Source organism: Phoenix dactylifera, chromosome 7, assembly GCF_051530095.1.
Source record: "Phoenix dactylifera cultivar Ajwa chromosome 7, Ajwa_hap1_PhDact_Kaust_v1.1, whole genome shotgun sequence".
Classification (NCBI taxonomy): Eukaryota; Viridiplantae; Streptophyta; class Magnoliopsida; order Arecales; family Arecaceae; genus Phoenix; species Phoenix dactylifera.
Genome location: NC_143196.1, coordinates 5109698 through 5136415, shown reverse-complemented (window position 1 = coordinate 5136415; position 26718 = coordinate 5109698). Strand labels below are relative to the sequence as shown.

General features: G+C 37.8%; 1 protein-coding gene and 1 long non-coding RNA gene across 12 annotated transcripts; one reads left to right on the top strand and one right to left on the bottom strand.

The window, feature by feature from the left end:
- Positions 1 to 569: 569 nt before the first annotated feature.
- LOC103705287 (uncharacterized) lies at positions 570 to 26124 on the bottom strand. 11 transcript variants are annotated; one of them, XR_016395876.1, is made up of 5 exons: positions 25589 to 26124; positions 18441 to 24263; positions 18256 to 18335; positions 1438 to 12184; positions 570 to 1367 (listed from the first exon to the last, which is right to left on the bottom strand). It is a non-coding gene; the product is annotated as an uncharacterized LOC103705287 (long non-coding RNA). The 11 variants fall into 11 exon arrangements; XR_016395873.1 differs by having other exon boundaries at positions 570 to 1865; positions 11540 to 12184; positions 25589 to 26101; XR_015967243.2 differs by having other exon boundaries at positions 570 to 12184; positions 18441 to 21173; positions 21905 to 24263; positions 25589 to 26098.
- Positions 13988 to 19186, top strand: LOC148702864 (uncharacterized). Its single transcript, XM_088701073.1, has 3 exons — positions 13988 to 14122; positions 16813 to 16911; positions 18794 to 19186. The coding sequence occupies exons 1-3, from the start codon at positions 13988 to 13990 to the stop codon at positions 19184 to 19186; spliced, it is 627 nt and encodes a 208-aa protein (XP_088557199.1).
- Positions 26125 to 26718: the final 594 nt, after the last annotated feature.

Below are 26718 nucleotides of genomic sequence, written 5' to 3'. Positions count from 1 at the left end.
CTTTTCCTGCATTCTCTCTATGCAGCTCACAGCTTTATCTTCTTTTCCTCTTTAGTTTACCTAATTATGATCATCTATCCGGTCCCATGGTGGGAATCAGAGTTTATGTCTAATAGTCATGCCAAGTGGTTGGGAGAAATGAAACTAATCCAAGCTATTCAACCTCCAGACTCAACTATCCAAAAATAAAAAGACAATCCTATCCCCGATGCCGAGGTCAGGAGGGTTTCAACAAATTTAGCACTTGTACCATTATTGATCGAGAGCTTGATCGCACCCCTCCGATTTGCGGCATAATTAAAGTATGATTAGGTCGCCATTCCTTTGTTTTAAAAGAAAACCGAATCTATACCATTACTCTCTCATATATCTCCAACTCAAGCTTTCTGTAGAACCTAAACATGGCGATCCTAAGTGGATCTTCATATAGGTGTCTATTTAGTTGAATACTACTACAACTAGCCGGACCAATTTGCATGGTGCTAAAATGCAAAGCAAAATACAGAATAAAACAAAGTCTCAGACAAAACATAAGAAGGTAATGCAGAAAAGTGATTTTTACGCGACAATGATTCAGAAGCAGCTCAGGCAAGTTTGCTGAATCTAATTCCAAGAAAATTCATCTGAGCTAATGCAGCCAGGATTACAAAAAGAGATTCCACTCTAAAGCAACATAGCGAATAACAACTAGTCTCCAGGAAAAAGAAAATGTCATGCAGAAAAGTGATTCCCATGGGAAAATGATTCAGCAGCAGCTCTAGCAATCTGACTGAATCTAATTTCAAGAAAATATAGGAGAATTCATCCGAGTTGATCGAGTCATGATAGCATATAGACTGTCCACCTAATTGTAACCTTAGAGCGGCCTAAATCTATCCCAAGTGAACTTATCTAAGAGCAGTGACAGCTCCTTAATGTCTGAGATATTCATCAGCACTCCAGAAGTCAATTCTTTCTCCAAAAGCCACTTCACATTAAGCCAATCAGCCAATGATTAGATAACAATATCATGATATATTCAGATTCAACAATGGTTGATGAACAGAAGATTAACTGAAAAATAACAGACTCGAGCATTAGTGTGTTTGATAGCTCAAATAATACATATGGCAGGCTAACTTTAAAGACAAACACAACCAAATGGAAGTGGCATGCTTCAATGGCAAGTGACATGCTTAAGCTCCTAGGTTTGAGCCCTGCTATCTGTGCAGCTCGCAGAATCAGTAGAAGGGGATGTGGGAACCTTAAAGGAGACAAATAGAATGAACCAATCATGAACAAATTAAGTGATGAATTTAGATTACATTACTTATTTTGTGGTTGGCCTCGCCCATTGATTATAGCAATTTGTTTGGTATGTCAATTGCCTACAAGATATATAGATCGTTAAAACTTCACTGTGGAACTTCAGCAGGTGACAAATAGCATCCACATCACCTGACAAGCTGCTTCATGCTGGTAATCAGCATCAACAAACTACCTTTCTGGCATCGTGGACAGATTATGATGGAGACAACACTTAACTTAGAACACAATTTGATAAAAGAAATGACGACATCCATCACAAGAGGTTGCTCAAAACTTCCAAGAAGGCTCTCAAGTTGCAGGGTAAATTGATAATATGGCTAAGCAATTATTGTATCCATTCAAGAAACTACTACAGTATTTAGCAAAGAGCATTTAATGTTCTTTTTTAATGACAGAAAAAAGTTCATGACACGGTGAATCATCAATGACACCATGACGTTTCATGATTGATAATAAAAGAAAAAATCAACAAAGAGTAAAGCTCTTTCTTATTTTGTGCACCCCTCAACTGTATGCTTGTCCACCAGAATAAAGTGAACATGAAATTCTTGTGCTGCCTACAACCAATCAAAACACATTTCACTGTCATACCTTCAAATGGCAATAGTTCAGGGCCTAAAAAAAAGTGAAAGAAACATAAAGGACATAATTAAGCTTAAACAAAAAATAAAATACATTTTCCCTTTTATCATAAAATATTATGAGTACTTGTAAGCAAGATTTTAGAACTTAGTTTTGGTTTTGGTTTTGGTTTCAGTCCCTTGGGTAGAGTTTAGGTTTCACTGCTTCAGCAGTGAAGTTTTACTCCCAGTTTCAGAGTTTGGTAAAAAACTGAAGAATAAATTCCAAAAATAAAAATATAAGATAAATAAAAGAAGCCAAGAAAGTTATGCATCATTTTAAACTAAGGTTCGCCATCTCGGTACCGGACCTCGTACTGGTGCCACACTAGCACAGTGTCGGTATGGTATGGTATCGAATTTTTTTGGCGTACCGAGTGTCAGTACGCTACCCATACCGGATACTGATACCGACTCGATACAGTATGGTATAGTAAGCCCTGTACTAGTCCGGATCGGGGCGATATGGTGTACCTTGTTTTAAACTTTTTGTTATATAGGTTCTTCTTTAGTTTCTATTATTTAAGGTTGAAGTTAGTCTTGCACTTGAGCAAAATTAGGTATGCTAATATTTTTACTCTGCATATATGTATACGTATATACATTATTTACTTTTGGAACATTTTTGGGCATTTTTACTTATTTTTGAGGCTAAAACTTTATTTAGTCAAGTGCATGCAATTTGTCACATTACATTTATTTCATGTAAAAGTTATTATTTTTGTGAACTGCATTATATCCAATTATTCATGCTAGTTTTTACTTTTTGTAAAGTACCATAGTAAGGGCAAATTTTGGAGGCCTTGGTCCATCAACGCTTAAATTTAATATCTATCTCCTTTTTTAACTAAAAAAAGAAACAAATATGAAAGACCCTACAACTTATGAAGTTCAACAAATAAAATAATGAATTTATCATGATTATAAATACTAAAATATAACCTTAAAAAGCATCTATCAATAGTTTGAGTCAATTTTGGCCAAAACTAGCTGAAATCACTGAAGTTGGACCAAAACCTACCAGTCTCAGCTGACATTGATGGAAAACTAAAACTGGGGGTTAGTCTTAGTTCAAATTTAGTTGAACCGGATCAGTTTCAGCCAAAACTAACAATCTTGGTTGTAAAAATACCAAACCTTAATAAGGTTGATTTCTACAATGAAAAGCTTGATAGGTAGTAGCAAATAGTAGTATGTAATATAACAAGAAAGGCAATGATCATCAATCAGGATTATCTCATATACTCAAAGAAGCCGACAAAAGTATATGATTGTCTCGGTGACTACTGATACAATCCTATAATCTTCCTCTCCTAAGTTCCAACAAGCAGCCAAGGAACTGCATATAGCACCTAGGTGGTATGAGGGTGCCTAGGCAGGCAATTAGACCTACCATGTTTAATAGATATCTAAAACATAAATTGTACTCCAGAAAAAAGAAGGGAGACAGAATGATGTAGTCCCTTAACATTAGTGCTGCAAAAGAAGTTTGGTGCAAGCTAAATAAATTTCAGATATGGGCACATGTAAATATTTTTCTTCATAACAGTCAAAACAACAAGAAAGAGAGCAAAAGGAGAAGCAGCAACATTTAAATTATGCTGAATAGAGAGAAAACATAAAACATAGAGGATAAAGCTTCCACAAATGCGTTTTTCAATATAACCCATAAATCATGTATAACTTGTCATTCCCTGTAAGCCCATATTTAAGACACACAAACAGCCCTAAAACAATATTTACTAATAAGAAAATACTCTCAACTTGCCTATAAAAACATAGGATTCTAGATAACATAATTTTATACATATTTTCACTGGGAATTCCTGATCAATCAAAACTCCATTATAACAAAATTATCCATTTTCTTAACAAAAAATGATAAAAGACATTTCAAAAATACTAAAATTCCTACCTTTGCAGGACTCCCTGTAAAAAGATATCAAAATCTCAGTAACTTGCAATCCTAATGAGTTTTAGGATTCTATAGATCTAATCTATATGACTTTTAAATGATAAGTGTACACATAATAAAACTCAAATTATAAAATTACAATAAGTAATACAAAAAATGTAAATAATTGAAAAAGAAAAGCACAAAATTGAAAATTAATCGAACCATTGAATCCTTAAATTTTGATCGCATCACAAAGAGGAGGGAGCAAGGAGGTGGTGGAGGCACAGGTGGGGGAGACGAAGGCAAAGGATAGTCGGGTTGGAGGCAAAGAAGGCAAAGGAGGGGAGAAACAGAAGCAGAAATGAGAATTTGTTGAGGATATTAAGGACACAAAGGAGCAGTAGAGGCAGAGCAGGAGAGAAGAGGAGAAGAATAAAGAGGAATAAAGGAAAGGTAAAAATAATGCTTCCTCCGTCTGCTGCTGGAGTTCCTGCCTCTCACCATTCAACCAAGATCTACTATCCCCTACCTGCCATCAACATACTTTCCACTCGCTCCTCAATTCCTCCATCTCCATCCCTTATTTAGGGTCAGAACAAGAAAGTTCAATGGCAAAGTGTCCTTTAAAGCCTGCCTGAACTGCCTTGACAAAATAAAAATAGTCCATGCTTGATCATCATATCTTCTCCTAAGCCATCATAGTGCCCAAGCTGCATATGCAGACTGCCTTACCTGATGCAAGCACCTGGGTGATTTGTACCCGCTTTTTCAGAACAGTTTTCTTAACAAAAAAGGACATTAAACCAATGGCTATCCTTGCATCAAAAGTTCATTATTTTCAAACTAAATCTCATCTACCTCACATATACTTACATCAAAGACCATTTCCTCACCTATCCAGAAAAAAACTATTTACACATCTATTTACATCAAAGACCATTTCCTCAATTATCCAAATAAAAAAAAAAACACTTTAGTTCCAATCTGATTCATATATTACTTAGCCAGGCAGGCATGCACCAGTGGAGCAAGTCCTCAACAATACCGAAGGAAGCCTTGCCATGAAGTTAAGGCAAAGAAGTACAGCAAAGAATCTCACATCCCTCATGTAGGACTTAGAGACAATATTGACATTTGACAATGAGACATAACTACAACTGTGTGTCACAAATGACCGTTGGCACTTTGCTTCTAACACCATTGCAACTTCACCAAAGATGGTGCTAGAACAAGCAATGCAAATAAATGGAATTAGAAGTCTAACTTCCATGGCCTTGTTTGCTTGCTTCTAGGGCCTTTGAGTTGGGGCTCATTACATGCAATCTCAAAGGAACTGGAAAATATGCTTGACTCTAGCGTTGAAAATTGTACGGAGCTCGATATGGAACAGTTTTAAAAAACAAGATTATCAGGTTATCGTAACACAAAAGTAACATTTTTTGACTTCTACCAGAATTAGGACACAGGTTTCCATGGCATTCAAAAATTGCTACAGAATCATAAAACCTTGGGAGGGGAGGAACCATAATTCAAAATTTATTAATGTCCTAAAAATTACTAATTTTGTTATGGATGTGTTTGGATATACTACAAAATCATGAACCATCACAATTTCACATGTCTCATGAAATTAAGCATAATGATTTTACAACAGTGGGTTGTGCAATGAGTTTCGTAAAACTGGAAGTTTCAATTGAGTAGAAAATTTGAAATTCACAATTTTTCTTTCCTTATCATCTTAAGCTTTTCCACTTTCGAACCTTCTCTTACACACAAGCACACAACCATACACCTTCTTAAAAACAATCAAAACATTCAAAATTCAAATATCCTAAACATAGGAAAGGTTAAAATCATGTATTCGAATTAAAACAATTTTAAATGCAGTCATATCCTTGTCTTGTCTTTTTTCTTGATCCATTACTATTTGTTTTAGTAACAATTGTGCAATATATATACAATATTAGAGTTTTTTGCATGTATGTCCTTATAAATATATAAAATTGCATTTATACCTTCTCAAATTTACTATTTACATGTATATCCTTATAAATTATTTTGTTTTACATGTATATCCTCAAAAAATTTACTATTTACGTATATAACCTTAACACAATAAACGTAGGCAGGCAAAAAAAATAATAATTTATAAGGATACACACAATGAGTAAATTTGCAAGGGTATACATGCAAAAAGAAATAATATATAAACACATACATGCAAATAGCAAATGTGCAATAGTATACATGCAATTTCAGATATTTACAAGGATACACATGCAAAAAGTAAATATGTGAGGGTATACATGCAATTTTATATACTTATAAGGATATACATATAAAAAAATCTGAAATATTTAAGAGGAGAAAAGAGAGAAAGCTTGCTTGAGTAAGGAGAATATGAAGGCTAAGTATGATGGAGCTAGATGTATAAGACCAGGCAATGTTACTAAAACACGTGATATGGTGCCAAATGTCCAATTTCTAAAAGAATTTGGCATCGATGTCTTCTAAAAATCAAACAAATAGACAAATACTTATCTTTTATATATGTGTGCCTGCATGTGTATGCGTGTGTGTAAATTTCAGCCATTGGATTATATTAATGACAATGTTCTAGCTTCTAAAAAATGGCTATTTGGATTTATTAAGAAGCCATCCAGGTCGATGGTTCGCTATTTGGCATTGCTTAGAGATGTTCTTTTACAACTTTCCTGGTAAAACAAATTGTTCTTAATAAAAGTATGAGATGGGGGATGGGAGATGGGCGGCCACCGGAAGGGAAAACGAGGTCGGGCTTGGATTTGCTAAGACAGATGAATGCTATCGAAAAAAACAAGGCACAGTGGATCGGGCAGTTTATGGGGTTTGGGTCGATAATTGACCAAGCAACTAAATCTAGCGGGCATGCCGGCAGTGTTCGGGCAACCTACAAAAGAGAGGAGGGCTAGAAAAGAAGAAAAGAGAGGGGTTCCGGTATCCCACCTTAGGAATAGGTGAGGTGGAGGGCTTTGATTAATCGTTGGATTAAGGAGAAGGGCTAACAAACAATCAACAGCTAAAGGGGTAGTTAGAGAGGGTGGAGGATCGGTGAGGCTGCTATGACGGAGGAAAAGCAAAAGAGAACTGAGGAAAATATAGAGAAGGGGTGAGGGCGAGGGTTCTGGCTATTTCGCTTGTCCAACATTGGCAAGGTTGCGCACAACAACTGACCTAGGGTCCTCTCGATGATCACATCAGCTCGTTGCGCTCACTTTGGTGGAGGTTTCAGCCCCCCAACTTGGTTGCAGAAATCACATACTCAGGTGGCTTTCAAGCCCCTCTCAGTTGGCAAGTCCACCAGCCAAACTTGCCGAGCTAAATTGAGTTAAGACTAAAATTGAGACCAGGTTAGGTGGCATGGTGAGCCAGGTGTTACAATAACCTGTTACCAAATCTCGCCTTTCTAGAAGTTTGTAAGTTAGGAATGAAAAATTTTATTATGTGAAAGAGAAAAGATAGTAAACATTAGATCTTTTCAAAAAATAAAATATTTATATTTATATTAGAAATAAAATATAACAAGAAATAATATATCATAGCTGCTAGCTAATTAATTGACTTAGAAAGCTCAGAATTGGAGGAGATTCAAGCTCATGACTTCCAATAATTTGAGCTCTGATACCTTATCAATTGATCATTAAATATCCAAGTTAATTATTTATTTAACTCATTCATTTGTCAGACTAAGTTGATTATTGTTTTGTCTCATTCTCATTAGTCATCTAGCATCATTTCTTGTCTTGATTCATCTATTCCCGCATGAGTATAATTAACAATGTATATAAGGCAGATCATGGTATCAAAGCTATGTTTACGATCAAGAAGATTTCCTGTTAAATCGGTTGTTGAAATCACTAAAATCTATTCAATCTAAAATTTGGTGATCCAACTAAATTAGTGACTTGGCCAAGTTTTAAGTAAATTGATAATTCAACTCAACCATATTTCCAAGGTAACATTTATATTCTACATCTATATTATGTGTGCCTTTCTAAGAAACTATATTGCATTCATTTATGTTTATTATTTGCTATTAAATATTTGTTAGATATAATTTTTGTTGATTATTTTACATTTATTTATTACTTTATTATAATATTTAATAATTATATATTTATTTATTATTTTGTCATTTTTATTGACGTGTTAACTTGTTTGAGTCATCAGCCCATTGGGATTGTTGGAAACTCAAGCGAGTTGAGTTATATATGCTTTTAAACACTATTTTCTTATTATATATAGAGAGATATATTAAGCTTGCTAATGGAATGGGTTGACCAATGACTCGACACGACCTACCCTGTTTAGATCCTGTTTATAACACATCTAGACAAATTATGGTCTAAAGGCTGATACACCAAGGAAGGTGCAAGCCGAACATCAAGGGTACAGACTAAATGAATGTGGTGTAAATCCAAAAGAGTGAAAGATCGGCCCATAACGAGATCTTAGTGGTGCAAGTCCAAGGATGGTAGTTACACCTATCTTACCACTACACAGAACATGGAATAAGTGGGGTAGTTAAACCTATCCTACCACGAATTAGAACATGAGAAGAATGGTACAACTACTTAAATATAGGAGTAGTTGGGGGCTGATAATTATCATGCATGACAATAGTGGCCCACATGGCGCAAACCAGCAAGGATAAGTGTCAATAGCTAAGTAGCGACACAGGTCCTATCAAACTGTAATATTGAAAAAAGATCTTTTCGACCTCCAACATATTAGTCAATTCTATTTTATCTATTCTTATCTTTGCATCAGTTTAACTTTATTCTGCACTATATTTACCAATAGGACTACTTTAGAAATAGTGTTAACTTAGATCTCTCCTACCATAGCTCAGCCTACACCTTGTCCCTATCCAAATCTATCTTCTTCAAAAGGCAATGTGATGGTGGCAAAACTTCTTGAAGGTCAAGACAACTGGACCCACGCTACTCATATCCTCCCTTCAATCATCCTCTTTTTGATAGCTTTGATGCCAATGGCATGCCCCTGTACCTATCTATCCTCTTGCTGTTAGATTTGTCATGCAAGTTCTTTGGCATAGCCGAGAAAGAAATTTCTTTGCATGCTCAGAGAGCTCTTGTTGGCAACATATTTTCTGGTACACTTGATGGACATGTTGTGTAGTTGTTGTCATGTCATTGCAAAAAAAGATCAATGAAGCAGCTGCAGATAAAGTGGCATCTATGTTAAGGTCACTCTTAAAATGATATGTGATATTTTCGATTTTGGTGGTGAAACAGATCGAAAGACTTCTTGCTATTATTAAGAGCCGGTATTATGCGTTACAACATATTCCAATGTGTACTGTGGCGAAATTAGCCGATCCTATCTTTATGGCAGATGAATCAGTTTTTCAATTGCAACTGTACGATCATGTCGAGGTCCTTAAGGCATCTTTCTCTCAGACTTTGGCTTACCAGGAGTATGAGGCTGAACACTATCCTATGGATCGTCGAGATTTACAAATTGAGGTAAACAGGAAGTTAACCTACAAATGAATGCAGGAGGAAATTTGACCGAGTAGATAATAAACAATGCTTCGGTTAATATTAAGCCGATATTCAAGCTCGAGATAAGCTTCATCCATCTTGATCTTCAGATGGTTGTTATGAGGAAAGTCGGTGAATCACATTAACACTGATCCCTTTTACTAGAGTCGGACATCTCCTAGTGCCAGTAGATGAAGGACAACAGTTTAGCCAGCTTGCGGTATAGCCTGACCCTATTTCGAGGTTTGGAGGGCAATCACCTCCAAGGGTACTACCACCTCCTCTTCATCGGAAGCCATCCAAGCCAAATCTATATACTAAGGGGCATTATCCATACTATTAAGCACTTTTCCTTCCAAATTAGCCATATCTGCCATGAGCCCATGAGCTAGGAGGCTAGCACGGCGATGGATCTTACCTTCACCATATCCTCAATGATTTCTAACTATTACTCAAGTTTAAGTCTCGCTACTACCAAATCTCCATGGTCTCCAAATCACTTAAGTTTAAAACCCGCCACTACCAAATCCCCATGATCTCTAAATCGGCCAAGTTGAATAATATCCAAATCCAAATATTAGCTGATGGATGCGGCATCAGATACATCCCATCACCCTCTTAACCATCGATTGATGGGATATAGGAGGCATTATTTACACAACATATATATCTATTATGATCTAAAATCTGATACATAAAAGAGGGTACAAGCCAAAACAAGAAGGGTGTGGGCTAAATGAATATAGTGCAGACCTAAGAGAGTGAAAGATCAGCCTATGATGAGATCTTAGTGGAGCAAAATCCAAAGACTATAGTCACACCCATCTTTCCACTATACAGAACATGGGATGAGTGTGATAGTTGCACCTATCTCACCATTACCTAGAATATGGGGGAGTGGGATAACTACTCAAATGTTGTAGTAGTGGAGAAAAGATAACCACTATGCATGACAATAATAGTCCACATGGTGCAAACCAGTAAGGACAAGTGTCGACAGTTAAGCAATGACACTTGTTCAAGCAGTTAATGAGAGCCACTTATAAATATCAAATTATAATGTTGAAAAGGAATATTTTCAACTTCCAATATATCAGTCAATTCTATTTTATTTTTACTTATCTTTGCATCGGTTTTACTTCATTTTGCACTATATTTACTAGTAGCACTTTTTTTAAAAAATAGTGTTAACTTAGATATCTCCTATCGTAGCCCAGACTATGCCTTATTCCTATTATAATCCATCTTCTTTAACAGATGGTGTAATAGTGGCAAAACTCCTTAAAGATTATGACACCTGAATCCATGCTACTCTTCTATCCTCCCTTCGATCATTCTTTTTTTGACTGCTCTAATGCCGATGGCATGCTCACGCACCTATTTACCCTATTGCAGTTAAACTTATCCTGCGTGTTCTCTGACAAGCCAGCTGAGAAACAAGTTTCTTGGCCCATTCGGAAAGCTCTCGTTGGCAACAGATCTGATCTGGCAAACCCATAGGGCCAAGCTGGATTCCGAAATTGGACCCATTTGGCATTCTTGGTTATTTATTGAACTTTGATCCACCCCGACCAGATCTGATCTGTGGGCAATATAAGTCTGGATCAAGTCTCCTTATTTCTGACCCGACCCAACACGAACCTAAATGACAAGTTAAGCCATAATATATAAAGGGCCAACCCGCCCAAGTCCCAGTTCTCCACTCCCTCGCGTTCCAATTCACCGTCCCTCATCCTCCTGTACACCACAGCGACCAATCCTGAAAAGATTGCATTAACTTATACTAATTTATTGGGTAAATTTAAACAACCTCTATCTATTTCCCCCTAAAATTAAACTACCTCTAAAATCTTTTTTCTTAGTTCTCAATCATGACGAGTAACAGTAACCTGTTAACATGTTCCTCTTTCATAGGATAAACATACCACTTGACTTACATTTCTATCCACTAGAAATTGAAAGCGAAAAACAAAAATTAAAAAGAACCAAAGGCGTAGTCGGAGAAAATGAAACCCTCCTCATCTGGCACTCTGAAATCCTTTCAGAGTGCCGCTGAAGCACGCATTTTTCACACAATCACAGCTTAATAAAACCCTAATCATTCAAAGAAACTTAAAGAAAGAGGGCAGATCAAAGGTTTTAGAGAGTGCCGAGTTATCTGAATTTACTTGAAATCCAAGTGGAAGAGAGACCGCTGACTCCCAGATCGGGAAGGAGGATCGGAAGGGACGTCTCGAAGGCTCTTACCCCACCTCTCTTTCCACCTTCCGTGCCACGGAATCGTTGTCCTGCGACGGCGGAGAACGACGACGGGCTTTGCGAAGTTTCCAGGGACGGCGTGCCGCCTCGTGAGCGGCGGCACCTTCCGTTCCATGGCCAAGTACTTCTTGGTCATGTTGCCGACTGTCGAGCCGGCCGACGATCTCGATCCAGCGGCCTTCGAAATAGAAGGGGTCCTCGAGGAAGATCTCGTCGGCCCACTGATCTCTCTCTTGGCTTAGGACGCGGGCGAGGGCGGACTGGTCATCGGACTCGACGAAGACCTCGTCCTCGAACTCCTTTTTGAGGCGGCGGCCCCACTGCTCGTACTCGCGGTCCTGTGGGCCGAAGCGGGCCCCAGCGGGAGTCGCGGATGAGGACGGCGCCGGTGTCGAAGACCGACCCATCCCTTCTTCTCGAACACGAGGTGGGGCCACCCGTGGAGAACGAGAGCTCAATGTCGTCGCCGATGCTGACGTGGACCCGGCTCCCGGTGCTCCCGGAGTCAAAGATGACGGCGAAGCTCTCCCGGAGTCCGACCGAGCGCACCGCAGCTAGTTACGTGGGGCACGAGAACAAGATGAGCAAAGCGCATAAGAGGAGAGACCGCTCCATCCCGGCGTCATATTGGTGGATATAAGAGGAAATATTCGATATATCTCGTGAATAAGAGGAAATACAAAAGTGTTTTAATCGGTAACAAGATCTACTTACGTGATGACTTTGCCCATATGATCTCGTTAGGAAAACTCAATAAAAAAATAGATTTGGAGCAACTAATGGAATCTTAATCATTAAGACAATATTACATATGCTTAATTCTAAGATGAGACCCTTAAATTTATAAACATTTTTGGGTATCTATCTTTACATGTACCTCTATTTCCTGCAATTCCTAATAAAAATATGTGCATTTATTTGAGAGCAGGAGCATAACGGTTTACAAAATGGATCTCTCATATATGTGAAACGAAAAATTATATATATAAATAAATATAAATTTATCCTTTTTTTGAAAATAAAAAAATAAAATGGATTTTCCTAATGAATACAAAAATAAATATAAATCTGTTTTGGCATTTTCCCCATTCTTGTCTATTAACCCGCGGACCTGCGTTCCTTCTTTTTTGAAAAGTATTCCATTTTGGACTTTAATGGATCCTTAGACTTTTACCTTCAGATAAGTGCAACATTTATTTAGTTGACACACACATATTGGTGATATATGGTATATTTACACATAAGACAATTCAATGTCCACTTAAAGATGCTCTATAAGTAGTTATTACATGGTGAGGGCATGATGATCCAATAAAATCTAAAACCGATTTTTTTTTTTTTGGTAAAAAAATCTAAAACTGATTGTTTTTTCAAAAAAATGAATAAGTAAAACAAATGTCATGCTCTTTTTGTGCAAATCTGATAGCAAATTGATTTTTTCTGCAAAGATGGCCCTTAAATGAATCATTTTTTCATGAAGAAAGAGAGCAGAAAGCGAAATAATAACATGAGAAAGAGGGATTAGTAGTACATTATTGGCGAATAATAACATTGAAACAATTGGTGTAACTCCGTATAGTAAGAAACTGGCCGTGTTTAGGGATAATAACCTCGGCACCGCTTTGAAAAGTATTGAGGCAGACTGTATTATCCAGCTTACTTTTATGAACTAAGACTCAAGTTGCCCTTTTATCTTTATGTCGTTTCCTTCCTTTCTTTTTTTTCTTTTATGCTGAGAGTAGCGCTCACGCTCGATTGGAGTGCATACTGATGTACCAACAAAAAAAAAAAAAAGCGCAAATAAGAAAAAAAGAAGGCAGTACATGATTGGAAAGTGCTTTGAAAGGGCTTGCTCTTTTCGTTTCTTTTCTTCAACCGCCGGCCCCAGCCGCGCGAAGGCTCAAAGAAAGAGAACAAGCAGTGAACTACAACTTCTGTGTTATTCACCTTAATCTATGATGGACGTGGAACAACCGACTCTCATTCGGAATTTCTCCAGAAGAACGTGTGGAAAAATGGAGCAGAAATTCTCTGAAGGTTTCCTTTCCCCTAAACAAGTTTAGGATTCAAGAGACATAACCCCCCCAACCCCAACGCGGCTTAGTTCATGAAGTGTGAACACTCGATATAATTTTTGACAATTGGTCGCGCTGCTGCCGTTTCTTCCCGCGAAGTTTCTTCTTGATCAATATATATTACTCCAAGGAGAGCTTCGCCTTGACGCCTTGAAAGCATCCATTGATGTACTCAAGCAGCTCCGGAGAGACGGAGAGGCAGAGAGAGAGAGAGAGAGAGAGAGAGAGAGAGAGAGAGAGAGAGAGAGATTGTATTCTGGTCCTCACTTAGAAGCGGCTTGAATGATGCTTGCATATATGGTGGGATTGCTTAATCTAATCACGACCACAGGGGTGGAATCTGCACTTCAGGTCTGCTTGATCGTTGTGGCACTGCAATCCATGTTCAAGTGTGGGTTACTTCGGCTTGCAGATCAGGTAAATGCTTCTTTAGAGTAGTGCTAGCAATCTCACTTCCAGGGCCAAATTTTTTTTGAGGCTTCAGGGCAGGCATAGGTCCGAAAATTTTTGGATAATCTAAAATAATTTAATTTCTCTCATCGACCCTCTATCTTCCGAGAATTTTTTCTACAAACAGAGAGTTTTTTCACTTTTTAACTTTCGAAAGAGTTGGTTGGATCAAACTTTCCAGCGATCGCCACAAATCTGCATATAGAGGGTGAATCATGTTCTTAGAGCAGTGTTGTTTACGTGCCTCGATCTAGACAAGATTTTTTTAATCTTCTGAATCTATTTTAATAGATTATTCTTTTATAATACTGTTATATAATAACAATATAGCGATTTGTAGCTATTAATATCCAACAAAGGCTGGGGTGGTGGTTATCTACGGTGATGGTGATGATGAGATACATGTTGGTGATGATCAAATGTTCGGATTATGATATGATGGCATTCAATGATGTTGATGGAGATGATGGTTGTGGTGGACATGAATTAGATGATGGATGATGGAGGTGGGGTCGCTGATGGTGCTATTGATGGTGGTAACTTGGGTAGCAACATGGGTTGCAGATTAGGAGGAAGGGAATACGCTTAAGGGTTTTGGGTAGAGTGGACGCAGGGGTTAGGCTTAGGCTAGTCCAAGATGAGTCTGAGGTGATAAACATGGTATTGTTATTGCTACCGTTATTTATGGTTATAACAAGGAGATGAGCACTTGTAATATTTTGGGAGATGTGACAAGGCCGATACTGATGTCCATTGAATCACTCCACCCGATTCTCCACCTTGCACCCAGTTGCCTCCGTCGCTCTTCTCCACTCAATAGAGAACGAGTTAACGGCCGCTAGAATCTTCATACATTTCTTCCATCCAGTTAAATTACCTCATACAAGACAAGACAACCCAAAGAATGACCACATGTCTCAGACGCACACCCCTTTCCAATCACATCCATCCGATGAAGATCCAACGCAAACAACCATCCCACCACCCTAGGAAGAATCAAGGAAAAAATAAAATATCAAAATCCAAAGACTAGTAGGGAGTTGATTCTCGGCGCCTCACCAGTTGGCCCTAAATGGGTCTCCACCTCCATCAATTCAATTGGAATTGAGGGAAGAAACTAAGTAGAAGAAATCCTAAATCAAAACCCTAATCCTAATATTAATTTCGGCGCTAATTCCTTTCCCTTATATCATCATCATCTAAAGATAATGAAGGGAGATAGGTTTCATGAAGGTAGAGTTGTGGTCATCGGTGAATTTGGATAGGCAAGGATGGGTTTGTCAAAGTAGAGGTTTGTAGGATTCAAGGAGGGGGGATTGGTAGCCTCCAACCTTGCTTCTTTTTTCAGGGCCTATCCGAAAGAGTCAAATGGAGGAAAAAGAGAGGGTCTCTTCTTTTTTTTTTTCTCCTTTTCTTTTTTTTTCTTGTTGAGATACAAATAAGTTAAGGTGTTAATTTGGCCACCACCATGGCTGCCAACTTGGTATACAGTATCGATAATAGGTGGGAGTGCAGCTTTTTTGTATAATGCATTTACGCTAGCAATATTCCAAACAAAAATGCAAGGAATCCTCAAATGATAGGCCCCACCAAAATTATTATTCAATTTCTTTTTTTTTTCAAAAACAATTGAGATAAAGAGAGGAAAAAATTATACAAGATGAATTATTCGAATCAAAATCCTTAAGATGCACAATCCAAGTCTCAAGCATCAAACCTTCCCAAGAAAAGAAAAGGGGGACATACTTGAGTTCACTATTAGATATAAATGTTATTATTTTATAAGTTCAACTCTCAACTAGGTTTATCCGAAAAAAAAACTGTGGCTAAAAGTGGAGACTCGCCCTAAACATGGTATATAGGTAAATTTACCTTAACTAGTTTCCAACTAGTTATATCTTAACTTTTAATTATTTTTTGGAATTGGATGGCCTCAATCCCTACGTAGCCCTAATCCCTTGCGTCTCGACTCTACTCTCCCCCCCCCCCTCTCTCTCTGTCTTTGTCTCTTCAACATCCACAGCTTCTTCCAGTCAACCATCAGGTCGATAGAGGAATATGAAGGATCGGCTATATTAGCTGTAACAACCCAAGACCTCACCCAAAATGGTTAGCCAGAAGATATTATTTGGGTTCCTTGATTCTGTATAAATACCCAAGATCGCCTCGGCAAATAATCGATGTGGAATTAAACACACGCCCGCACGGATCCTCACATACTCCTCCCGTTTAAGCTCTGACGTCCTCGTCAGGCTAAGGATTCAAATTCATTTAAGTCTAATCATAAACACCACGATAGGCCCATGGTCCGCCTCCATAAATTCGGTTGTAGTGTCTCCTAGTCCACAGGCTATGAGCCGAGTTCGCTCTGATACCATTTATAACAACCCAGGATCTTACCCAAAATGACTAGCCGGAAGATATTATTTGGGTTCCTTGATTCTGTATAAGTATCCAAGATCTTCTCGGCGAATAACCGATGTAGGACTAAACACACTCTTGCAGGATTCTCACATTAACAATCGAAATGGATCAATTATGATTTTGAAAATTGCAAAAATTACAACATTTACCATAAAATTATATAACGTATCAATTATGATCCTTGAATTTTGCCCAAATTACAGTATTTGCTTCTTTTTTTTGCCCTTCTACAGCCAACAGTACCACAAGAAAATTTTATTGATTTAGAGGCTGGAAACACAGTAAGGAGTAACATCATAGAAGTTGGGCTCATGGAAAACATGGCAACACAGGTACATGGATGTCCTACATATTTATTTTAATTTTTTACCCATTATATGGTGTTATTGAATTTTCTTTTTGAATTGCATCATCTCCATCTGCTTTCCACTGAGTTCTGCTCAAGTGAGGAACATTAAGTTATACCAACAATAAATATTACCAAAATAAATATTACTAAAATATTCCTAAAAAAATATTGCAGAATAAATTTACACCATGAAGTAGAAATGGGCATCGGGCCGTGCCGGGCCGGGCTCGGCCCAAGCCCACCGGGCTACAGACCAAACGGGCCGTGCCTGGCCCGGCCTGTTACTAAACAGGTTGTGCCTGGCACGGCCCGCTTAACCTAAAGGCTAAGCCCGGCACGACCCTAGGCCCGTTGGGTGGCGGGCCATGCCGGGCCCGGCACGGATCGTGCCTGGCACGAGACAGGCCGGGTCCGGCATGGCCCGTCTGTCCAAAAAAAAAATGCTGTTATAGGTGGCCCATAACGGCTATTTGTGGCTTTTTACTCATTTTGCCCCTCCCAACAGCCATAAAACGGCTAATTTGAGGGGTATTTTGGGATATTTCCGGGCTAGCCCGCGTGCCATGCCGTGCTTGGCCCACGAATTGTGCCAGCCTAGGCCCTTATGGGCCGTGCCGGGCTCGGCCCGCGGGCCAGAAATCCTTAACCCAGCCCGACCCCCTTTTATGAGCCGTGCCCAACACGGCCCGTAACTATAGCAAGCGGGCCGTGCCTGGCCATGGGCAGCCCGGTCCAATGCCCACCTCTACCATGAAGGTAGGGGGGAGAGAGAGAGAGTTATGTGCGAGATCCATAAATGATTTTATCTTGAAGCTCTCCGTACTTGGATCACAACAAAGATTGCAGGTTATTTTGCGTAAAGTCCTGGATTGGGTGATCATATCTATGTTAAAATGCGAAAGTTTGCCCCTTAATTATTCTAAAAACATTGTTATGCATCGGTTATTGCTATCTGGTGAAAAAAGGTACACAACACCAAGCAATAGCCCTACTCCATATGTCAGCATTATAGAGAATATCATCATCAAATAATTTAGCATAATTTTCTTTCTGTGGATCTTATTGCATGGGACAACTTTCAAACTTATAAATGATATAGAAACAAGTTCATAAAAATTACCCTATGGAAAACAGAGTAGAAATTTAGTCCATCAGAAATTTTAAATTACACCATTATAGCTATGTAATGACTGCAGCTTGAGACCATTGTCAGTCATTATAATGTTCTGGCAGATAGTAATTTGGCTTCAGAAAAGTTAATACCTTTATCTATGGATTCGTTGAAAACAAAAAATTCAGGTTGCTCTAATGAATCAAGCTAACTTACCTGCCTTTGAAGGTGCCTTCTATCAGTTCCCCATCAAAGACTCAACACTCATGTAATAAAAAAGGATTCAGTGTTCCTCCCTGTAGCAAGAAACAGATTGGATCACTTGTTACCGAAAAACTTCACTTTTGCACTCTTTCAATGTAGTCCATAGAAGAACCATAAAATCAGTTCCGATGTATTACCTATCTTGACATTCTCAAACAACTCTTGATTACTGCCCAAGGACTTCAATTCTGAAATGGAACATAATTATCATAAGGAAATGTAATCAACTGTTTCCAGTGACCCCCATACCTAATCATTCCCTTCTCCTTCCCAACCCTTTGAATTAATTTTAAGCAGTGAGCACCTTCTTGTTGAAAATTGACATTTCCATCTATGCACAGTAGCTTGTGGACATTCAGAAGGAGATATAAACGAGATAGACCTATTATATTCTATCTATATCAGAGGCAAGAGCAGTTTATTTATTAAGTTCCTGTGCTAAATATTTATCACTTTCCATCTTAGAATATTCCTCCTTTTTGAATGCTAGGAGCAACAAAGGAGGCAGACACAGGATCGACAAACTGAAACATCAGAACAGAATCCTCCACATACTGCCACGAAACAAGATGATGATCCAAAGGAATGCACAAAGATAGCGCTAAAGGTTTCAGTAGCCATAGGTGGGCTCACTGGGAGCATGATTGGTGTTCTTGCTGGAAATGAACACAAGAAATCAGATAACATTTTCCTCAAAATCAGCCACTTGCTGCTATGGGCTAGTTTTGTGTTGTGTTTTATCCTAATGGTACTAGCACTTCTCAGCATCAAGAACAAACAGTTAGTTATAATTGTCAAAATTGCCATGTATGCAACCATTGTTTCACTGATATTGTCAGTGGTTGATGCCTTTATTGTATATATGAAATCTGGAAATCTATGAGATTTTGTTCCACTATGCTCGGTGTTGGCTTTCATGGTCTCATGTCACAAGAACGATGACAACTGCACATGACTTTGGATCTAGGGGACAGTTTCCTTTGAGAGAAGGTAGCCAACTAGATTTTATTCCAATTGGCTCATTTATGCCGAGTGTGAGCCCAATGGTGTGTATACTCATTTGTGTCATTTAACCCCCCCTCTTTTTTGGGAAAACTACTCAGATCTTCGAATATATAAAGAGAGTACCTAAGGACTAGAGCCATTCAAATATTTCAGCAGATCATGGTGGTAATAAACTTCAAAACTATGATTCACAGTAGATGATGATGATGATGTTTCTACCAAGCTAGAAATTTCTCATTAAGAATACCGATGAGGTAAAGAACTGAAACATATGATCTGATCAAAGACACGTAAACCTAAGTTGACAGAACAGTTATCTGACCTGCTTTTTGGGGTAAATTTTGAGGTTGAGCAATATAAAAGTATTTTGTATATAATATAGAATCCTAGGCTAAATAGCACACAAGTTAATTAATGAGAACTCCAACTTTTCTTCAGTCATCCTTTTTCTGAGAGGAAATTAAAAGTCTAATCAACCGATGAGGCAACAGAAACTGGGGAAGAGAATTGTTTTTATTCTTTCTCTTTTTCCTTGAGGGAAAAAAAATTGCTATTTCACTTACCTTGTTACCCTTATTTCACTTCACTGCGTTGAAATATATAATGGCCACTACATCAAAACACTCAGATGTCACCACCTTAGAAACAATTTTCCTGCAACTCTTCCAAAATCAAGCATGTTAAAAGCAACAGAACTATAGACTTATACGGTGATTAAATGTCAGAAGGATAAAATAATGCAAGTATTGTCATGCCTCAGATCCGGAGTATGACATGGCCGTGCTACTAAGGGATACAGCCCACGGTAATACGAAGCTAACATTACATTTAGCTTTCAAATCCATTACAGATAAAATATAATAATTAAAAGTCTAATTCCATTATTCATTAAATAAAATCAATATTAGTTCAGAGCGTCTAAATCTAAACATAAATACCAAACCCATAATTCTTACTATTCAAAAAATCACTAACTACAAATTTATAATTAAATAAAGAACTAAAGTTCTGCTCTGCTATATAGATCGCTAAGCTTGCTAGCGCGAACTTCAAGCCTGGACCATCCTTTGTTCCTATCGACCCTATTCCTCTGAAGAAAGAACAAAAAAATAGAGGTATATGAGTGACACAGCTCAGTAAGTAAATCTTTCACTACCTTATGGGATCAAATATGATTTTTTTATGTCAATGCATCATTTAAGAAAAATAACAGATATTCCAAAATAAACATTTCATAATACAGTATAATAAATCGTCATAAAGCAAATCATGAGTGCATAAATCATTCATATTTCATAAACATAGCTCCAAGTTTATTTTGCAAATCAATACATAAATCATTCTTTTTTTATTTAGCCATATCATAGTTCAAAATATTGCTCACATGTACTCGTGCTACAATCATTTTATACCTATGATAGGGCCCGTGTTCGTAATCGACAAAGATTCATATTTCGTACGCCAACTTTATACCTGTTGGTAGGGCCAGTGTTCGTATGTATGCTAGCTTCGGGTGTCGATTTTTTCAATTCTAGAGATCATACATAGCTATCCGAAAGCCTTTAAAAAAACTTATATCTTTTTTATATTACATACATATAAATAGATGAAAAACATTAAATGGCGTGATCAGATTTATATTTCATAACAAAGCTATTTTCATTAAAACACTTATAGAACTATTTTTCATAATAAAATATAATTTTTATAACACATATGCTGATCCATAATTCTAAGAAAAGCATGATATTTCTACAAGCAAATTCTAGCACAGAAAACATAATTATTTGAACAATAATGAGTGTAAGGTCTGCTTACCTCTTTCGTCTTAGACCGTCAAACTTCACTAGAAAATTCAGTTAACCCTATTAACATATGAAAAGTAAAATTAATTTTCGTTTGATGATTTTAATCGAATAATAAGAAATAGAGATAGTCGGATGATAGCGTTCGACGATTTTGAGTGGGTCAGGCCTCAGTGATTCGATCAATAAATCATAGGAATGGACTCGATCAGGTTGAAGATTAATCAATATGGTTCATCAATAAAGGTTTCAAGGACATTCAGCAGAGTCGAAGTGATCGGTCCAGTAGGCAGCCCGAGCACCAGGATGGATCAGGGCCCTTTACAGAAGTCAACTCAGGTTCGTAGATCAGATCGATAGAACCCGATACTGGATTCCATAGATCTTATAGAGAGAGAAAGTAGAGAGAGGAGAGAGAAAGTAGAGATGGAAGAGAGAAAGTAGAGAGAAGAGAAGAAACAAAAGAGAGAAATAGAGGGATGGTTCTCTCTCTCCTCTTCTTCTTCTTTTCTTCTTTCTTTTTTTTTCCTTTTCTTCTTTCTTCTTTTTTTTCTTTTTTCTTAGCAAAACATAAGAGAGAGAGAGGGCAACTGTGATCGTGGTCGTCCAGCAACGTGGCGGTGGCGGGCAGCAGAGGGCGGTCAGCGGCTACGGCTGGCCGACTGAGTTTAGTGGGAGAAAATCGAAACAGGGGTGCCCTGTTTCGGATTGACTCCGACAATTGCCGGCTCAAATCCGTGGGATCGAAAGCCCAAAACACAAAGGAAGAGAAGAAGATGGAGAGCTCGTACCTCAGTCTGGCGAGGCTTTCCGGCGAAAATCGAAGGAAGAAACTCAAAGAAGAAAAGCTTGAATCGGAGGATTTCTAGCCCATTCTTTGATGGATCTCAAGAAGGAGGACAGGGGATCTTAAGTAGGCAACAATCCCTGTTCAATTCACCTCTTATTGCCGGTTTTTCCAGCCCACAAGCCCAAATAAAAACTGGGTTATTACAAATATAATGTATTTTATTTGATAAATTACTCAAACAACATGCACAGAGACATAAATCCACTTAGCTTTTAGGGAAAAATCATTTCAGCCATCTGGAAGAGGCTCCATGAAAAGCTATATTCTTCCTTAAAGAGTGGGCAGGAGCATAGACTGCATGGATTGATTCATGAATAATCTAACCTATGTATCTCATTGGTTGTCCTCTTCAATACCTTCAACTTGTTCATCAAACAGCCAATAAGCATAAATTCATTTTTTTTGACTGTCGAATAAAACAATTCATATTCACCTTCTGAAACCCTTCCTAAAGATGCATTCAGTGTCCATAAAACCACAGATCTCAATAATTTTTGAGAAGTTGCAACTCAGAGAAGCAAGACTCTACACTCTCCAAGACTCTTCTTGGTCCAATACTCATCATGCTTAACCTGCCAATCTGAATAACTGATGTAAAACCATTGCTTACCATTAGCACTAGAAGGGATGCTAAGTACCCTTTATTTTACTTTTTCCATGCATGCATTTTTCAATTTTTAATTGCACTGTGATCGCAATAAGAGAGCTGATGCAATAGAATCACCCTTTTTTTCCATGTCTAGCATACAAAGATGATATAAGTACAGTCTTTCACATATAGAGTAAAAGCCTACAAATTTCAGATGGGTGAACAAGGAAAAGATCGAGCCAGTTAACACAGCAAACAAAAAGAAGGTGTTAAAAGCCAACCATCCTTAGCTGATTGGCACCCCACTCCACTTCAGAGAGGTCCACAGTTCGAAGACCACTGACCCCTGCTGGTGGTACTCCCCATGCATTTCTCAATAAAAAAATCTAAACAATTTAGTATCGAACAAAAATAAAGTCCCACTGAAATGTTAAAAAGCTCATACCTGAATACATCATGTGCACAAAACATTGTACAAACTTGGTGCCAAATTTTCATATCAACCAGCATGAAATACTGGATGACCATATTCATATCGGTTCAGAGTTGAAGCCAGCACTTGCAAAAGATGAACCATTCATAACATGAAGATTGGCCCTGCACATAGGACCTATGAATTTCATGGATGATAGTTATTTTGAGTATAGATCTCAATTTTACTTCCTCCTAGTTAGTTTAGTATAGCAAACTTTAAGTGCTTAAGTTGTCTTGTCAGATTTAATTCATTGTGATCACCTTCCTTTTCAGGGTTTTTCATTTTCAAACCCTCAAATGATGGAAAAAGTATAGGTCATTCAACAAGGTGCTGTCAAAGATGACCCCAAGAGGCTGGGGGTTAATTTATTCTTCTTGCAATATTCCACAGAGTTGTGCTTCCTTAAGATACTGCTAAAGCTGAATACAGCTTCTGTATGAGGAGCTTGAGGACTCAGGATAAATTGTCTGAAGACATCTAAGTCATGAGTAATACCTGGTTTGGTAATGGTTACGGTTATCAGGCTCTAAACAAATCTTCGGTACATCTCTAGTTTTCAAGCAAGTAGTTTCCCTTGATTAAGCTTATAGTTACATTTGGGAACCAAAAGGTCTTGTATATTAGGAAGGTCCAACACATATTTCCTCTATCAAAAGACAACCAAGGATGAAGATATCATATGCCGAGGTCATGCCAAGCTCGCATTAACACAGTGCTAGTGCTTGGCAAAAGCTGTCACTATGGCATTTCAAGCACAGGCATGCAGCCAATATCATGCCAATGTTAGATGTTAGAAAGGCATTGGCATTGTATGTGTTGTATCATAACAACTGTGGCAACCGACACTTTAATCCATGAGGACAGCCTCCTTTTGGAAGTTGCTCCACCGAAATCTTCAATCACAAATTTCCTTCACAAAGCTGCTTCAGGGTTTTCATCTCTATCTAGTCATCTCCACCAAGGATAGTATCATTTACATAGATAACAAGTATAATTAGCCATCAAGATGTTTTCCAATAGTAAATCAAAAATAATATGCTTGACTTCTTTTAAACTCAAAGAACCAACAGTGCTTAAATGAACTTGCCAAACCAAGCACAAGGGAATTTTGCTTTAGATGATAGATGGATCTCTTTAACTGGCACGCCTGCATCTTTTGCTAAAGCAAATAGAGGAGTATCCTCATAGAAGTTTTCACATAAATATTCATGTAAGAATGAATTATTGACATCTAGCCTGAAAAAAAAAAAGACAAAAAGATGACTTCAGATTGCTAGCAACTCAAACCATAAATTTAGCTAAGTTAAGCTTTCCCACAAGAGAAAATTTCTCAAAGAGGTCTGCATGATAGGTATGAATATAGCTGTTAGCAACAAGTTAGCTTTGTATTTTCAGCTGAACCATCCTGTTTAAACTTGACAATATATGCCCAAAGACAGATTACACTAAATTTCCTAAAGACAGAGGCACCAGCTCTTAGGTTTTATTCTTGTAGAGCGCCCCTTTTAGTTCTAGAAACTTGATATTTACATTAAAATGATTCCGAACCTTGTGAAGAATCTTATACAAGACATAAGGCTCATATTATTCTTCATAAGATAGAGATAAGTCATTTGAGATTAATTATTGACTAAACTAACAAAATATTTAAAGTTTTCCAACGAGAAACATGAGGAATCCATAAATTGCTATGCACCAACACGAAATATTCAGGTTTAAATTTATTAAATCAAGGACTTTAAAAAACAGCCCCATGATGCTTAGCAAGCTCATGACTCGCATAAGGTTACTGACATGTTAGGATTACTAGGATTACATAATGAAACAGAAAATGATGTATGCCCTCACCAACACTATCATCTAACTAAGGTCGTCTTATGACAAAGATAAATAACCACCAAGATCGAAAAAAATTGAAACCTCCTTTATGTCCTTTACTGGTTGTCTTCCCCATTGAGAGATCTTGAAAATTCATGATTGGTAGGACAAGAAGTTACTTTGCAATTTAAAGACTTAGGAAACAGCTATTAAAGATAACATAAGATCGAAATTTTGGGACATAAGTCTGAACATCCCCCAGATGAGAAACAGGAGAGAAGGTTCCATCAGCCAGCATAACATACTTGCAAGAAGGAAAAAGTATCAGGATAGGAAAAAGAACCAAGGGTTTCAGTCTATGTGTGGCTTTTTATTTTTCCTTCATCTGCGTTCACATTTCCTTTATGTTTCCTTTAAAAAATTTGGAAATTATCTTAACATTGTTTCTTCTAGTAGATGTTAGTTCTTACTTATTATTATTATCCACCTTTTATCTTCTCCCCCCCCCCCCCCTCTTTAAAAAATTTGGCTTTTTATCCCCCCCCCCTCTTAGAGAAGTGTTCTAGTAACCTTAACATAATTTTCTCCGCATACTTATATGTGGATCAAATTCAGTTAGTGAAAAAATAAATATCTCCAGTGATTCTCTACATAAAGGCAAGCATTAGTGTGCAAGCAACAAGCTGAAAACATGTCAATTAAGTCCACAATCAGAAAATGCTGAACTATCAAACATTGCATACCTTAATACACCAACTTCATATTCTAAGCAGAGAACACAGCCGACAAGAGCACGTAAATACCAGCAACTATTCATGCTATATCTTGCTTGTATAATCTCATCAACAAAATTCAATAAGGAAAAAGATTCCGAGCAAATGAAGAACTTGGAGCTTATTCGAGATGCGGTTTAAAATCCAATAGAAAGCTGGATCTCAATATGGTATAAATAGCAAGCAAGAAAGCAAGAAAGCAAGAAAGCAAGAAAGCTGGATTCTGATGCCAGCACAATTGAAGGTGTCAGCTTAACTTAGCTGGGTCTCCGAAGGAAGAGAAGACTTTGCGCCGGATCTTCTTCCTCTCCTCAAGAGAGTGGAGAAGAACGATTCAGAAATTTCCTGAAGCTTGCCAAGTAGGCATGATCAAGACGCAGGTTTGGAGTCTTTAGAGGACTTCAAGTCAACAAAATTTTGGAGTCTGCCTTCCCCCAACCCCACTCTCACACACGGACTTTCCTCGAAACTTCTTTCACCGACGACCAATGAATCAGATCCGATCTTTCTTGACCAGGCGTGTGAGCCCGGCATTAGTGGGTTTTTTTTTTGGGGGCACACGGCATTAGTGATAATATAAAAGAAATATAAAAAATATATGAACCATATCTAATGCTAAATATCAAAAAATTATAAAGACTTTTGTAACGAATTAGCTTAAGGGTTTTGGTGAAAGAGATGTGGTGCTGATTTTGAATATTTATTTGTGTTGGGTCGTGTCACCACTCCAATAAACAGGGTGGATCCGTTGAGTTCAAGATAGTTGTTATGGTCAAAATACTCTTAAGGTGCAACCCTAATTGTGCTCGAATGTGGTTCGAAGCCGTTCTAATTTGTATTATGTTAAAGCCATACCCATATCCTGCAGTGGATCGAAGAAGAAAAAGAAGCTAACAAGTTGAATGTCAATAGTGGTCAAGTATTTATAAGGTTTTTTTTTTTTTTGATTGAGAATTCTGTTATTTATGATGTTATGTCACATTTTTTTTTTCCCTCAATTTACTCAATGTACTACAACATGTTATCTCATGACTAACCTCATTAACATCATGCAAAAGAACACTAGAACTGGAATCGAAGAAGAATGGATTTTATGGCTC